Below are 16842 nucleotides of genomic sequence, written 5' to 3' on the forward strand. Positions count from 1 at the left end.
TTGTATTTGTTTTCTAGCACTCCTTGGGTATCGAAGTTCAGATAGAATCTTTTCACTGTTGAACACCAGAATTCTGAAGTGGAAGGATTATTGTCACTAAGATTCCTATGAATAGAATAGCTGCCTTACAAAAATCTTTACTAGCTGCTTAGGATACTAAAATGGACACATTAAGTTCTGTTTAATTCCTGCTGTGTTTCACAAAAATTGCTTCCAACTTCTTGGATTTGTAGTCATGTAAAGAGGAAAGAATCTAAGCTCTATTACTAGAGGAGTATTTTTGGATAATTGTGCTACTCAGTTTCAAGTCTGTTATTTCTAGCATGTTGTAAATAACAAAGACATGCATGCTCTGTGATAATCTCAGACCTTTTGATAAACTCTGCAGGATTTTACTGGAAATAAATGTGTAACACTTCAATTTTATGCAAATCAGATTAGTTCAGTTTGTGCCTACATGTTAGCACAGTGGGCCTGTGTGAAGACCTGAACTAGCACATTCCAATGAAATGACATGTGGACATACCTATGATAAGTGTTTCAGTGTTAGACTTTGAGACGTGAGGATTCTCACTGTTGCATTTTAAGCTGTTGTTTCTCTTATATTCCATCTAAAAATGGAATGCATTAATTCTTTTACATACGCAGTTGGGGAAGGAGGAAAAATCATTGTGATAGGTTAAAAAATAGTTTATTATGCTTTCTTTCTTACAGAAAATGCCAGAAGCCTCAGAAGACCCTAATCATTGGAAGGTCTGTTGACTTCCATTTTTTGGTAATCTTGAACATCACTGATCTGGCATGGCGCAGGGCAGTCAACAACTTGACATGCAGGTACTCCATGATCTCCGACAACGTTTCCCTGAGATACCTGAAGGGGTGGTATCTCAGTGCATGCTTCAGGTATGGTAAAAGATTTTTAAGAGTCTGTGTATTTTATTCTTGAAGTATGAGAATTCTTCTCTGTACTACACATGGAGGGTGTATTTTAATCTGATTTTGTTTTGAAAGGGTGGTATATTCCACTATTAGGATTTCTGTCCCATCTTTTATGTACAAAGAGTTTATCATTCTTGACTTATTTGGTGGGGGAAAGAGGTGTCCCACTGACTATTCTTTTTTGTCTCTGTGGCCTCTGACTGTATGCATACAGGGACTACTATTTATTTGGTTTAAGATACATGATCTGGTTTCCATTAATCTTTTTCATTATATGCTCTAGAATTAAACAAGTGTGAGTTTTGGACCTATGAAAAATTGAGGTTTAGAGCAGATCATCTTAAACCAGGGCACTTTGACATGACAAGTATATTCCAAACCCTGAGAAAATAATTCAAGGCCTGTTCTGCCTATGCTCTCTCTGCCTTCTACCCTGATGAAGTGACCTAAGGAAGCTGAAGACTCTCTTTATGAAGTCCTGTTTAGATGGCAAGTGGCTGACAGTAGTAGTGAACTTTTCTAAGCCTGTAGTCTTGGTACTGTTGTGTTGGTTATTATTGTAAGACCTGGCTCCCATGTGTTCTGGTTTTGATTTTCCTGTGATACATCCGGATAGGCCAGCTGTATCTTGGGCTGCATAAAAAGAAGTGTGGCCAGCAGGACAAGGGGGATGATTCTGCCACTCTACTCTGGTGAGACCTCACTTGGAGTACTGTGGCAGCACAAAAATGACATGAACCTGTTGGATTGTGCCCAGAGGAGGGCCACAAAAATGATCAGAGGGCTGGAGCACCTCTTCTCTAAATAAAAGTTGAGACAGTTGGGATTGTTCAGCCTGCAAAAGAGAAGGCTTTGTGGAAACTATTGTGGCCTTTCAGTACTTAAAGAGGGCCTATGAGAAAGAAAGATGTGGGCAGACTTTTTAGCAGGGCCTGTAGCAATAGGACAAGGAGCAATGATTTTAATCTAAAAGATTTACACTAGATATAAGGAAGAAATTTTTTACAGTGAGGGTGGTGAAAAATTGGAACACGTTGCCCAGAGAGGTGGTGGATGCCCCATCCCTGGAAACATTCCAGGTCAGGTTGGATGAGGCTCTACACAACCTGATGTAGATAAAGATGTCCCTGCTCAGTGCAGAGGCAGTTGTACTTGATGATCTTTAAAAATCCCTTCCAACACAAACCATTCTCTGATTCCCATTCACCCTTGGGATCTAGAAGGGGAGCTTGGCATGAAGGGAAAGTACTCAAGAAGAAATACTTACAGAGTGAGAACCATATGTAATTCAGTGCTGGATACTTCAGTCCTCTGTAATGCTCAGTTGTAAGTCTTCACCTAAGAAGATTCTGAATCATAGAATTGTTTTGGTTGGAAAAGATCTCCAAGATCATCAAGTCCAACTGTTGACCTAACACCACCGTGGCCTTTAAAACATGTCCCAAAGAGAAACTGGAGAGACAAAAAAAATCCACGATCTGGAATACTTTCTAGTGATTCTACTCTTGAAAAAGCTATCATTCATGTCTTCTTTTTTTTTTTTTTTTTAACAAGAGTAGGGTAAGCTAAAATGAGTGGAGAAAGGAAGAAGGGAAATTATATTCCCCATTATAGTTTTGGTTTGATTTATACATGAATAATCCTTTTTTTAGCCTGGAGCCTGAAATTCTTGAAGGCGGTTGAAATTATGTCAGAATTGTAAAGTGCTTTCTGGAGTTGCCACTACTTTTTTAAGCAATGCTTACTCTGACTTCATTTTTAAGGCCCTAAATTCTGTTCTACCAAGAGAAGGTGGTGTAAATTGTTGCACTTTCAAACTTTCAAGAAAAACTCTTGAGTAAACAGTAAAATAAAGGTGAAAACAGTAAACAGGTGCACATTAAAATGTCATTGCCTTTTTGTTTTGACTTTCCAGAGCTTACAGTTTTGATCTAGTTTAATTTGGGTTATGTTATTAGAAGTTAATTGTACACATCTCTTCCTCCAGATGATGCCAAGAATTCTAACCTTTGCTTTCCCCCAAACTGGACTTTATTTAACGTGTCATACTGGAGTTAGTGCTACCATAGCGTTTTGCTACACGTAGTGTTGAGCTATGGACTAGTTTGTATCTTACAACTTTGTAGATGTTACCTTGACTTCAGGATTCAAGTCTATGAAACGTGACTTTCAAGCTAGGCTTGGTTGCAGCTTCATTTGAATGCAGTGGCTTTTTCTTTGCTGTTTGACAATAATAGGTGTCCATTCTTACTCCTAGAACAACAACAACTTAGATGCCTGTTGTCGAGCCCTTGCACAGGAGAGCAACAAATACTTGTATATGGAGTACCATAGCCCTGATGACACCAGAGTGAATAGGAATAGCCTTTTGCACATCAATCTGGGTATTCATCCTCATACCAGCTATCATGCAGGGGATGGAGCTCAACTTAATGGTGGTCGTACACTGGTACACAGTTCAAGTGATGGACATATTGATCCACAACGCACAGCAGGTAAACAGCTGATATGCTTAGTTCAAGAACCACATTCTGCTCCTGCTGTTGTGGCAGCTTCTCCTAGTTACAATCCATTTTTCATGAATGACCAGAATAGAAATGCAGCTACTCCTCCTCCACAGCCACCTCCTCAGCCATCTTCCATACAACCAGGAATGAACACATCTGCTATGCAAGGCCCTCCTCCCACGTATATGCACATACCTCGGTACAGTACAAATCCCATTACTGTTACAGTATCACAAAACCTCCCCTCTGGACAGAGTGTACCCAGAGCTCTACAAATTCTTCCACAGATTCCAAGCAATCTTTATGGGACTCCTGGCTCTATTTATATAAGACAAACATCTCAAAGTTCTTCAGGACGACAGACTCCTCAAAATACGCAGTGGCATTCATCGCCACAGGGCCCAGTTCCACATTATACTCCCCGTCCTCTACCTGTGTATCCACATCAACAGAACTATCAACCTTCTCAGTATTCTCCTAAACAAGCTCAGATCCCTCAGTCAGCTTTTCGATCACCACCGGCATCCCAGTGTCCCTCTCCCTTTGGCTCTCCTCAACACCAAGTTCAGCCTCCTCCGTTGAGTCATCAGAGTTCACATGTTTTCATGCCTCCTAGTCCTTCAACTGTCCCACCTCATCCATATCAGCAAGCATCCCAGACTTTTCAAAAACAAGGCGGTCACTCTGTATCGTATCTTCCTCCTTTTGCTGGACCTAGTTTATCCAAAGGTTCCATGAATAAAATAGAAATTACAGTTGAGCCACCACAAAGACCTGGGACTACAATGAACAGAAGTCCTTCGCCAATAAGTAATCAACCATCTCAACGAAACCAGCACCCACTGTATACAGCCACTACTCCTCCTTCAAGCTCTCCATCAAGAGGTATGTCAGGTCAACCCAAACCTCCGTTTAGCGTTAATCCAGTATATATTACCTACACTCAACCAACCGGACCTACAGGTGCACCAACACAGTCTCCTCGGGTCATGGTATCTCAGCCCAACCCAACCATTTTTAAAATCACAGTAGGGCGAGCACCGACTGAGAATCTTTTAAATTTAGTGGACCAAGAAGAGCGTTCTGCAGCACCAGAACCTATTCAGCCTATTTCTGTAATCCCAGGATCTGGAGGAGAAAAAGGAAGCCATAAGTATCAGAGAAGTTCTAGTTCTGGATCAGACGACTATGCTTACACTCAAGGTAAATGTTTCATGCTGCAAGTCATATTATTTTAAAATGCATTTTCACCTTGATTTTGTTACTTGCTAATTGAGGATTTTTAAACCTGTCCAGAGAAGGGTAGAAATTGCACCAAAAATCATCTAATGATAGAGTTCGTTCTGATGTTTTTTTTTTTTTTTAAATTCCAGTCTAATAAATACCAGTCTAATATATAAAGAATTTCTTCTTAGGTTCTTAAAGTTGTTATGCTTTTGATGTTAGGGGAATTTCTTCAAAGAAAAGGGCAAGTGGTTTTATTCATATACTGTGTCCAGTTTGTAAATTCTGCACTGAAGAACTTCTGTCAGAAATTTACATGTGGACTTTATTTTTTTTTTTAATTTGTTCTGTACTTAAGTACTTTATAAAACCTGACTTCTGCAGGGAATTTGAATCTAATTTGTTTGGCTTAAATTGAAGAATATTAAGTGAAAGAGAGGAGTGAGGTAGGATTGTAGCTAAAATTACTTTGAATCTAATTTGAGTAGAAATCATATTTTGGTTTGAGATGTATTCAAATAATTAGTTTTAAGAACTTTGAGATTAATTTCCTCCTCTGAGAGTTTTCAAAGAAGAGAGATTGGCAGAGAAATTGTAGAATGTGTGTTCTTCTGCAAAAGGATAGAACATCTTTTGTCTTAATGCTATGTATAAATGAAGAATGAAGTAATTCAGTTTAAAAAAAAAAAGACAACATAAAAATGGTGAAATCTAACCTTTTGCTGAAAACTGCTTTTTATCAGAGCAGTCTGCTTTATTGATTTGAAACATTTAAAATTGAGCAAATGAATTAATCTGCAAGGTTTCAAATATTTGGGGTAATGACAGAATGATAATCAGCAGCAATTATTTTGAGATTGTGCTTTGTTTCTGAGTTTGTTGGGAAAAGAGCATGTTTCTCACAGCTCCTTCTAGACTTCCTTTCATTTCAGAAAGCTGAAATAATGGTTATGATGCTGCCCTGTATGTAGTTCCTGACTTCTTATTTAGCTTTTTGTCTTTTGAGCTATTCATCAACAAAGAGCTGTGCTGTACCTGGTAGACCCAATTAGAAATGTTATTTAGAGACAACAAACATGGATAGGTCTGTAATTCCTAGGCAATGTGCTTTGTTTGGTAGTGTTCCTGTTACAGCTTCATTAAAGCTTGTCAGTTAAACAACAACTTCACATAACTGAGGAAAAACGTATTCTTAAAGGTAGAAATACTGTTGTAACCAGGCTGGGGTTGATCTCTTCTCCCAGGCAGCCATTGAGACAGAACAAGAGGACACAGTCTCAGGCTGTGCCAAGGAAGGTTTAGGCTGGATGTTAGGAAAAAATTCTTCACAGAAAGAGTGAATGGCCATTGGAATGGGCTGCCCAGGGAGGTAGTGGAGTCACCATCCCTGGAAGTGTTTAAAGAAAAAACTGGATGTGGCACTTAGTGCCATGGTTTAGTTGATTAGATGGTGTTAGGTAATAGGTTGGACTTTAGGATTTCAGAGGTCTTTTCCAACCTAGTTAATTCTGTGATTCTGTTTTGCCTTTGCATTTTGACTAGATTTGTGTATTTGGAAAACAAATCCAATAAAACTAGTTAATATATGCTTTCTTGGAGCATCTGCTGTTGTAGCAATACCTACCACAGCTCAGACTTTGTTACAGCCTTTAGCATTGCTGCACTCTGAACTCTTGATGGATATAAATTATACAAAATAAGCATTATGTTCATTACCACCTCAAAGGAGTCCTAAAGAAGAATATATTTAAGAGCTTAATAGAGGGAATGTGTTTATGTAATTTTCTTTTCAACATTAACTGTTGTGACAAGCATTACCAAAAATCTGTTCTGGTATCTCTACTTCCACTGCTCTTTGTAGTGAGTCACGTTTGATGAGTTGTCCTGGAGTATAATGCAAAGCTGTGTAATGTAGTAATATCAGATGTGAAGTTGGAGGACTCACACAAACACAAAGTTTGATAATAGTAATGATAGAAAGTCATTCAGCCTGGTATCTCTACTTTAATTTTGCAATCTTTTAAACTGTATGTGGATGACTTAACACCACTTGAAAAAACAGGGAACAGCTCTGTTCAGTAATACTAATGCCTGTATTACAAAAACATCTGATGTTATTCTTGGACAGGATCATCAGTGTTTATTCTTCGGCCATGAATTGGTTGATCCATAAAAAATGCAAAGTAGAGTGCTGCATTTTTTGCACAGAATATTGACATCTGCTAAAACCACTGTTATTTTTATGCTGTTGAGTGAGCATGGGGAGTGTTTGTCTTCCTTTAGTAACGTGTCATATTGTTGGTTATTTTTCTAACTTTTTTTTTTTTTTTTTTTAGCTAGTGTGCAAATATTCCTGAGATGATATGTATTTTTTCTTTGCCTGTTATGGATGGGGTAAAGAAAAGGGTAGAAGGATAGTTGAATGGGGTATAGAAACATACTGGCTGGTGCTTTATATGAAATAGTATTTTGCAGATTCTACAATGTCTTCATACATTTGAATGGTTTGCTGGTGCTTTATATGAAATAGTATTTTGCAGATTCTACAATGTCTTCATACATTTGAATGGTTTGCTGGAACATTGTTGTATGAGCAGCATGCTTGTCTGAGAACACACAGCAAATTTCTCTTATTTTTCTCTGTCCTTATAGAGTTTAATCAGGTCAAAACAAGACAGGTCAGGAAGTGCTGAACATTGCACCAACTGACTTGGCCAGTTTCAAAGCATGATGAAAACCTGAGAAACACTTTTCCTGCAGAAATGGAATATTATTTTCTAGCTGGTCAGAATTCTTTCTTTGCCTGCTCTGGGAGCCCAACATCAGCTTGTGACTGAGAGTCATAAATTTCACTAGAGTGACACAATTATGAGAGAATGATTAACAGCAGGGAGAGGTTAGAGAACAGTGAATCAGTTCTGTTGTAGAATTAGAGACTCTGAAGCACCTGAGCTGCCTCCACTTTGTTTTCTGGGTTCTCTAGTCTGTTTTATTGTAGTTCTATACTTCTGGCTTTGAGGTTTGGAGAATTTATAGTATTGAGAATTACAATACTCTTAAAAAGGCTACTTAAAGTTATTGTAGCATAATCTGTAATAACAGTTCAGGACTGACATTTGACTAATGTCTCAAGGCTGGTGTGTTAGCTGCTGTTGAGCAGCACATACAAAGTGTGTTACTTTCTGATCATACCCCTGGAATTTATTTTTTTGTCGGTACACCATTAATATAACTAGGTTGCTGTTCCATCCTGAGAAGCTATCTCCTTGTACAGGTGCCTTTGTATTTTTGAGACAAGAGAGACCAATGCAAAAAAAAAAAAAAGCTTTGAAGAAAATGGTAATAACAACTTCAAGTTAGTGTCTAGAATGTAGTTTTATTCTGAAAGAACTTTCTTCTGAATTGTAATTCATTTGGCTTTAAAGCATCTTCACACTGAGCCTTGGCTGCATGTTTTGGTTTTTTTCCCTAAAGGGTCACTCATGAGTCTTAGGCATAAGTTAAGAATTTAGTTTTCCATTTTGTGTGTGTGTGTGTGTTAATAACTATTTCTTCTATGTAAAATATTAGCCTTGCTGTTACATCAGCGAGCAAGGATGGAGAGATTAGCAAAGGAACTGAAGCTTGAGAAAGAAGAGCTTGAACGCTTGAAAGCTGAAGTCAATGGTATGGAGCATGACCTAATGCAGAGGCGGCTTCGAAGAGTTAGCTGTACAACTGCAATTCCAACAGTAAGCAATTTTTTAGTATTTTAATTCAAGATACAAATTTATTTTTTATGTTTTCTTGACCTAAGGTATGATACTAGCAAATATTTTGGGATATGAAATCGTTAGTCTTTGAAGATGACATTTTGTACATTCTTGGCTGCTTGTAAAACAGTTCTTATAATGTAAGAAAACAGATATGTGTCCAGGTTGTGTTCACAAAAGAATTTCTGAAACTTGTATGCATGGGCTTTTCTGGACCACAGAGCTGAATGGATAAGTTACTTTCCTAGCAGCCTGTAAGTGTATGTCCAAGTCTGTTTAAAGAGCCCGAGCCATATACAGCTTGGTGTTTATGTGGCAAGGATTCACTTTTGGGAAAAAAATATTTTGTTTTATTGAGGTATTTTGTTGTTTGACTAGTTGCTTCTCATAGACATTTCCCATTTGGCATGTGCAGGTTGTGCCAAGTGACTCCTCAGTGGTGGTGTTGGCTCAAATAGGGGTCACCTCTTTCTCTTCTTTTCTTTGTTGATTTTGCCTATGTGACTTCCACCTGCAAATGACTGTATCCAAAATGTCTGTATGACTCTGATAAGAGAATTCATCTGACTGAAAAATAACTTCTACTTTGTGTAGTTGTTAGTCAAATTAGCTCAGACTTCCTGTGTTGACATAATTGATGCACACAGATGGAGGCTGGAAGGCATAGTAGGGGCTGTTAGATGCTCAACTAGTAAGACTGCTATATGTCTCACCTGTCTCAAGGCAGGATTTGGCATATATGTTCCTGGAAGGAGTATAGAGACACTCTGAATATGCAAGGATGAGGTAAGGAAAGCTGTAGACCAGCTGGAGTTGAATCTGCCACAGGCTGTCAAAGACACAAAGAAGAGCTTCTGCTAATATGTAGGTGACAAAAGGAAGATTAGCAAATGTGTGAGCCTCAGTCCCTTCTTATTGTGGTTGACTGAACACTAGCATAGGGAACTTAGGGATCCTTCATCCTTGGAGGTATTCAATAATTGTCTCCCATCCGGGCAGAGGGCTGGACCGATAGCCTCCAGAGGTCTCTTCCAGTCTGTGATTTTGTGGCTTTGTGATCTTGAAATGTATCCTAGGAGAAGATAGTTCCTACATGCATTAATAATCACTACTGCAAGCCTTCAGGATGTTTTGCATTCCTGTAACTTAGAGTTTCTTAATGATATGCAAATATATGGACTTAAATAACTGATTATTCTGTTAAGAATAATTACCCTCTTGAGCATTACAGGGCTAGAAAGTTTGGTATGTTGGAACTCCTTAGGGTGATGCAAATAATTAAAGTTCTAACTGTATTTGGTTATAACAAATAGTAATTAGTGTGACCAGCAGCTCATTCTGCTTCTTGCTCATCTTTATGTAAACCTACGTAGCAATTCATCAATTTATGCGGAACTTTATAAGGTATATGGTTTTATAAATTTAAGATCAGCTATGTCTTCTTACTAATTAAATAACTTGTTCATTTTTGCTCCTTTCATTTGTTTTCATCCTCAAATGTCAATAGAATAAGGTTTTTTTAAGAGAATAAATTGGGTAAGAGGATTTGGGCAGACAGTGGAATCTTTTTTTTGTTTTGTTTAGTTTTTTTCAGTGCTTTATCTATACTCATTTTCTAGTAAAACTATTAACAAAGATATACCAGTGTAAGATGCTGAATTTCCCACAATTATAGTTGGGTTCTTTCTTTCTAGCCTGAGGAAATGACCAGATTGAGAAGCCTCAACAGACAGCTCCAGATAAACGTTGACTGTACACTGAAAGAAGTTGATCTCCTTCAATCTAGAGGTATAGAATTGATCATCTTGAGGGTAGGGAGTTTCTACAGAGGGATGTGAACAGGCTGGATTGATGTGCTGAGGGCAACTGAATGAGGTTAGGCAAGGCCAAGTGCCAGGTCCTGCAGTCGGGTCACAAGCACTCCATGCAACGCTACAGACTGGGGCAGTGTCTGGAAAGCTGCCCAGTGGAAAAGCACCTGGGGGGTTAGTCAGCAGCCACTGAGTATATGAGGCAGCAGTGCTCAGATGGCTAAGGCAGCCAATGGCATCCTGGCCTGTATCAGAAACTATGGCCAGCAGGGCTAGAGAAGGGATTGTACCTCTGTACTGAGCTCTGGTGATGCAACACCTCCAGTACTGTGTTTTCAGGTCCTCACTACAAGAAGGACCCCAAGTTGCTGGAGCATGTCTAGAGACAGGCAACAAAGCTGGTGAAGGGTCTAGAGCACAAGTCTCATGAGGAGTGGCTGAGGGAACTGGGATTGTTTAGCCTGGAAAAAGGAGGCTGAGGGGAGACCTCATTGCTCTCTACAACTACCTCAAAGGAAGTTGTAGCGAAGTGGGTGTCAGTCTCTTATAGCAAGTAACAAGAGGAAGCTACCTGAAGTTGCACCATGGGAGGTTTAGATTGGATATTAGGAAGTCTCTTTTCTGAAAGGGCTATCAAGCACTGTCACAGGCTGCCCAGGGAAGTGGTGGAGTTATTGTCCCTGCAAGTATTTAAAAGATGTGCAGAAGTGAAATGTGGGGACATGGTTTTGAGGTAGACCTGGCAGTGTTAGGTTGGACTTGATGGTCTTCGAGGTCTTTTCCATCCTAAATGATTCTATGATTCTAATATATTATGTGCTTAAACGTGGATACTTGGAGTATTTAAATTTCAATTTTGCTTATCAACATCAGCCCTAAACATCAGAATCCTTTTTCAGTTGCAACCTGCTAAAGCTGACATGCTAATATTTCTGTTGGCCAAGTTAAATTAAATTACAAGAAAGTGGCGACATAGCAGTGACTTTTACAAGAGCAAATTAAAACAAAAAAAATTGCCCTTAATGAAGGTTCCTTCCAAGTAATACAAAACAGAACTACAGGTTGCAGCTGAGAAGTTGGCAAACAGAAATCTACTTACATCTTTAAAAATCCTCCTTCAGCAACATAAGCTTGACATAAATACAATCAAATAGATTAGAATATGCATAGTCCTTTTTTACCAAGAATTTGTCCTACAAGAAGGCTTATTATTTTCACATATTTTTTAAGCAATACAGAATGCTGAGCTGGAGTTGATTCTTCAATATGGGATTAGCATGCTGAAAATTAATAGAATCAATACAAAACTGGAAGAGTACACAGAAATAAAGGAATAATAATAGAAATATGTATAGAATATTTCTATACATATTCTAGATGTTTATGTCACTGGCATAGGCATGTAAATAACCTCTGAGTTACATTTTCTTACTTTCCTTTTCTGACAGGGAACTTTGATCCAAAAGCCACGTGTAACTTCTATGATAATATAGAGCCTGGTCCTGTTGTGCCACCAAAGCCATATAAAAAGGGTAGGTCAACCAATTAGCATCAAGTTAACTAATCTTATTTGAGAAAGCTGGGTTTGTTGGGATTTTTTTTGCTTCGTGTTTTGCGTTGATTTGGGTTTTTTTGTTTGGTTTGGGGTTTGTTTTGGGTTTTCTGGATTTTTTTTTAATAACTTCTGTTTTAAAATATTTTGTTATAACAGGAACCGATTTAATGATTAGAACTTTTTTTTTTTCCTCTCACTAAACTAAACCAGCATTTTTATGTAATCCTGGTTACATCTTGTTTTCCTCAGGCAAATTGTTACAAATGAATGTTCTGTTTGCAAATGCTATTTGTCACTACTAGGAAAAGAGTTGAAAGTATACAAACTTTTCTGTGTTAGCTTCAATTTCCTAATTATGTTTTTGTGGGTGGGTTGGTTTGAGGTTTTTTGGCTTTAGTATTTTTAATTTTTCAAGTTAAAAGCTCTATGTCAGGTTCATTTAGCTGTCTTCTAATACAGGTTGTTAGGATTCTTTAGTTGACCTGGGCTGTTTTAGGCAAGCTTAATTAGTCACAGCAGCTTTTTTAAATTAGCATTTATGTTTTTCATTATATTTTAATCTGACTGGTCAAACTTTACCTTTTTGTATGTGTGTGCAGAGTATATATTTCACAGTGGCCCTGAACTTTTAGCATAACAAGAGCTTCAGACATTTTAAGGGCCAAGACAGAATACATTTCCTCACATTGGTCTAAAGAGATAACAGTACAAGTTTGTTATTAGTTTCTGAAGTTTTCTGTGCTAGTTGCATAGTATCTAGGATTCATACCCACTTTAGGTCACTTTTTTGTTAACAGGAGCTGTGTTACTTGTGTCAGTTCTTACCCAGTGGAAATTCAGTCAGTGCATGCCAAAGTGACTTAACTCATCCTCAGTAGACACCTAGTGGTCATATAGCTGAGTAGCTCTCTGAACTGCACTGTGTTTAGTGGTGATGTTGGATCAGAATCTTACCTTTTGTCTCAGGTATTTTTGGACTTTTTAAATCTTCCCAGAATCTTTTAAAAGAATGGTTTCAAATATTAGTGGAAGTTCTTAAACACTGGTTTTCTGCCAAAGTAGCCCATCTGGGATCCTGCTATAGAGAAGACAGTGAAAATGCTATGTGTGATAAGATTCATCATACTGTGTCTCCTCATGCTGTAACTGGCATGTATTAAAGAATTCAGTGGAAAAGAAGTCACTCTTTTGAAATGGTAATCACGTAGTCTGTCTGAAAATCCAGATGTCGTAAACAAGCTCTTGTTGCTGATGAGCAGGAGGACCTGCTGTTTTCAGTGCTCAGTGTTTCAGAGCCAGGCTGTTTTCAGTGATGTCCAGTGACAGGATAAGAGGCAATGGGTGCAAGCTGGAGTACAGGAGGTTCTGCCTAAACATAAAAACATTTTCCCTGTGAGGATGGCAGAACACTGGAACAGGCTACCGGGAGAGGTTGTGGAGTCTCCTTTTCTGGAGACATTCAAAACACTCCTGGATGTGTTCCTGTGTGACCTGCTCTAGGTGATCCAGCTCTGGCAGGGGAGAGGGCCTAGATGATCTTTCAAGGTCCCTTCCAACCCTTAACATTATGTAGTTCTGTGAGCACTTCGCAATGGTTTTAGCTATTGAATTTTGAATTCATATAAGAAAATTCACACACACACACCCCTTTTTGAAGCACGTATTTTAGTATTCTATGTAACAAAATGGATTATTATGTAGAAACTTAGAAGAAAGAGAATGCCCAGAGCTACTGCTCATGGTTCAAAAAAAACCAAACCCTCCAACAGTCCCTGTGTGTAGGTGGTAGTGTCCAGGAGAGACAGTAGCAGCAGGTGAGCAGTGGCGTGAAGACAGCTGCCTGCATTCATGTTAAATTGTTGTGGTCGTGTGATTGCTTTTAAGATCCTGCTAATTGATGGTGCTCAAAGAGATTTTCTTAATTACACTAGCCTCTTTGGTTTATTATTTCAAAGCAAAATAACATGCAAAATTGCATGCAATAAGTGATTTGTTTGTAATTTTTTGTTTTGGCAGTTGGAAAGATAGTATCTTGTAAGGATTTGTACAGCTTTTCAGTTTATTAGAGGTCAGTTTTAGGGTTGGTGTACTGTATTCTGAGCTTAGCTTTTAACATGGAGTCATCAAAACAATTTCTTTTTTCTTTAGAAGTTACATTTTCTTACTATTCAGCTGTTGAAGGCGTGGGCACACAGACAGGGATGGGCAGACAGACAAGGGTCTGCTCTGTGCTGCTGTCTGGTCAACATGAATGCAGTCCTGTGCCCACACTACTTGTTTGCTTAGAAGAAATTTGTTGAGTGCAAGCACTGCCAATATGACAATGCAACTTCTGGAGCTGAGAGGGTTCATGTCTAAGCAGGGAGGTTGCTTTTTATTTTCTTCAAGTGTGTCTCTGAAGACAAACCTAAGTACTGTTTGCAGTAGCTTTGTCATCAGCCATCTGCTAGATTTCATGGCAGAGGACAGCAGTGTGCACTTTGAATTGCAAATCACAGTCCTTTTTTGCAAGCCAGCTTCTCTTTTAATGAAGCTATTCTACAGATGGGTCTATTAGCAGATGGGTCTCTTAGCCTAACCTTCTAGGTATGTGTGCTAATGTTGTTTTGAATATTAACATTTCATTAAATGTTGTTGTTTCCACATCCTAGGAGTATTTGTCACTCCTAGTAGATAACTTGAGGTCTTGAAGTGGTGGTAGGAGACATGGGAAAACCGAGGTCTCTCTGTAGGTTTATAGCTATTGTATGATTTGCATACATACTGATACACAACTGCTGCTTTACACACATCCCTGCTGCAAAGCCATGAGGAAGAAAAGCAATCTTTTTGTTTTGAAACAAGTTTGCTGTTTTATTTTTATATTGTATTTTCTTCAGCCCGGGTAAATACTAGGGAAAGACTGTTTGAAGGAACTAAGTTAGAAAAATAGTTTTTCACTTCAGGTAAAGTAGGATTTATGGAATTCAGAATTCAGTAACAGACTTCTTTATGTAAACCTGTGAAGTCATTCCTCAACAGATTGGTGTTGAGTGCCAGAAAGAAACTTTTCAGTACATTTTAAGCTGCTAAACCTTTAGCAGTATCAGTTGACCTAGCAGTGGTGACTGGTCTTTTTGGTTGTAATGTGGTATGGTTAAGTGACTCTTTACAGATGTGAAATATTTTAAATATATAAATTTCACACACTGAGTTAGAAGTGCTTTAGCAGAAGTCCTTTAATGTTACCTAAGTGAAAAGTTTTCCATGTTCATATGAAGAGTGTTTTAAGAGATGACAAGCCAGCAGTGTGGTCTTGCTTATCATCCTTCTTTTCTGACAATGTTTTTCTTTGGCTTTTTTTAGAACATCAAAACAGCTCCAAACAGACTCCACGGACGCAGCCAAGAGATGAAGACTTTGAAGGGGCTCCATGGAATTGTGATAGCTGCACCTTTCTAAATCACCCAGCACTAAATCGCTGTGAGCAGTGTGAAATGCCACGATACACTTGAAAAGCAGGAAGGGGCTGGCATTGGGTTTAAAACAGGCTCTCAAGCCGACGGCTGTAGGAGAAGGAAACATGGGGAACCTTTCAGTCCATCTGCCCGGCCTTTGCAACTCAACAATCTTCATATTGCAGGGGTGGGAGGAATGTTTCTGCTTGTGCTACACTAAAAAAGATGAATTAAGGGTGAAAGTCCTTCATATCCCATTACAGTGAGCAAAGCAGAAAACAAAACCTGAAAATGTAAAAGGATTAATTTTGGGAAGAATGTAATACAAGAAAGCAAATAACTACTGGTATTTACTCCTGTGGTTATAGTTACTGCTTAGTGGCTCTGAAAAAAAAAAACCAAACCATACACAATAATAAAAAAAAACCTGTTTGTTTTTTTTTTTAAATAAAATTCTAGGACTCTTAGTAATGGTGTGAAATGTTACACTGAACCATAAAAACTGAAGAGCCCTAGCTGGCTTATCCTGGCCACAGCTAGCTGGAAAACAAAGGCTCCCTGTGCTTCTAGATTGTAAACTACTGAAAAAGAAGACAGGTAAATGCAATGATAAAATTTGCAATGCATAAAGAAAAAAAAAACACAACAACAAGGAGAAAAGTATTTGTAATTGCTGCTTTTTTCAGGGTAACTTATGTCTACAAAAAACCTGCTGTTTGAAATAGAAACCTAAGGTGACTACATGAGATACAGGATGAGTGTTACTGAGAGCTTAATCAGAGGTGAATCTTTACAATCCCTTTTGCTTGTACAGTGCTCACCTGGCTGTGTCAACAATGGTAATAAACTAAGAATGAATTCTACCATGCTGCTGCATGCTTTCATTAGGCCATTGTGTTTCAAAGCTAAAAGTATGCTTCTGTATACACCAATCTCCTAAGCCTGTGCCCTGGAGCAGCACGGTGACATATGCCAAACAGACTAATCCAAATTTGGTTTGGAAGGCTTGAGCTCAGCCATGGTTGCGTATGAGAAGATTTTGTACCCAGTTCCTTAGGCCTTTTCAGCTTCCAATTTTTGAAGAATTCCTTATGTTTACAGCACAGAAGGTACTTTGTGCCCCAGTTGAAAGTTAGCTGAAAAAGAATCAATCAATTAGCTCTTCAGTAAAGGTTTATTTGCACATTGTAAATAAACCAGGCTGTACAAAATGGCAGATGCCAGATTTTGAGGAATTACACACTGCATTTTTTTATTATTTTTTTTTCAGTCAGGAAATACTTGCCAGAGATGGAAGAACACAAGACTTGCAACTGAAAAATCGTACTGGTACTTCCATGCATATGATATACTGTATTATAAAGGTGATGTTCAATTTGTTTGAATGCTTCAGGTTGCTGTAATAAAGCACTCAATACTTGTGAAATCAAACTTGGATTCGGGCAGCTGAATGCTTATGTTACACAAGTGTGTGACTGAACAGGATGTTCTTGTGTACTGGCCAAACTGGTACAGTGCATTTGAGGTTTGACATTATAACTTGTGTCAAGATTCAGAGGCACAACCAAGCACATCACCTGAGTTATGGTAATTGACTTTGCAACTGTGAGGCAACAT

The 16842-nt window shown here is 38.4% G+C and overlaps 1 protein-coding gene across 1 annotated transcript; it reads left to right on the forward strand.

Annotated features, from left to right (window-relative positions):
• The first annotated feature begins 801 nt into the window (after positions 1 to 801).
• On the forward strand, positions 802 to 15311 carry TAB3 (TGF-beta activated kinase 1 (MAP3K7) binding protein 3). Its single transcript, XM_054384646.1, has 6 exons — positions 802 to 903; positions 3197 to 4649; positions 8241 to 8401; positions 10117 to 10210; positions 11682 to 11765; positions 15134 to 15311. Exons 1-6 carry the CDS (start codon positions 802 to 804, stop codon positions 15280 to 15282), a joined length of 2043 nt encoding a protein of 680 aa, XP_054240621.1. The 3' UTR covers positions 15283 to 15311.
• Positions 15312 to 16842: the final 1531 nt, after the last annotated feature.

The sequence above is a fragment of the Indicator indicator genome, chromosome 1 (genome assembly GCF_027791375.1).
Source record: "Indicator indicator isolate 239-I01 chromosome 1, UM_Iind_1.1, whole genome shotgun sequence".
NCBI lineage: Eukaryota > Metazoa > Chordata > Aves > Piciformes > Indicatoridae > Indicator > Indicator indicator.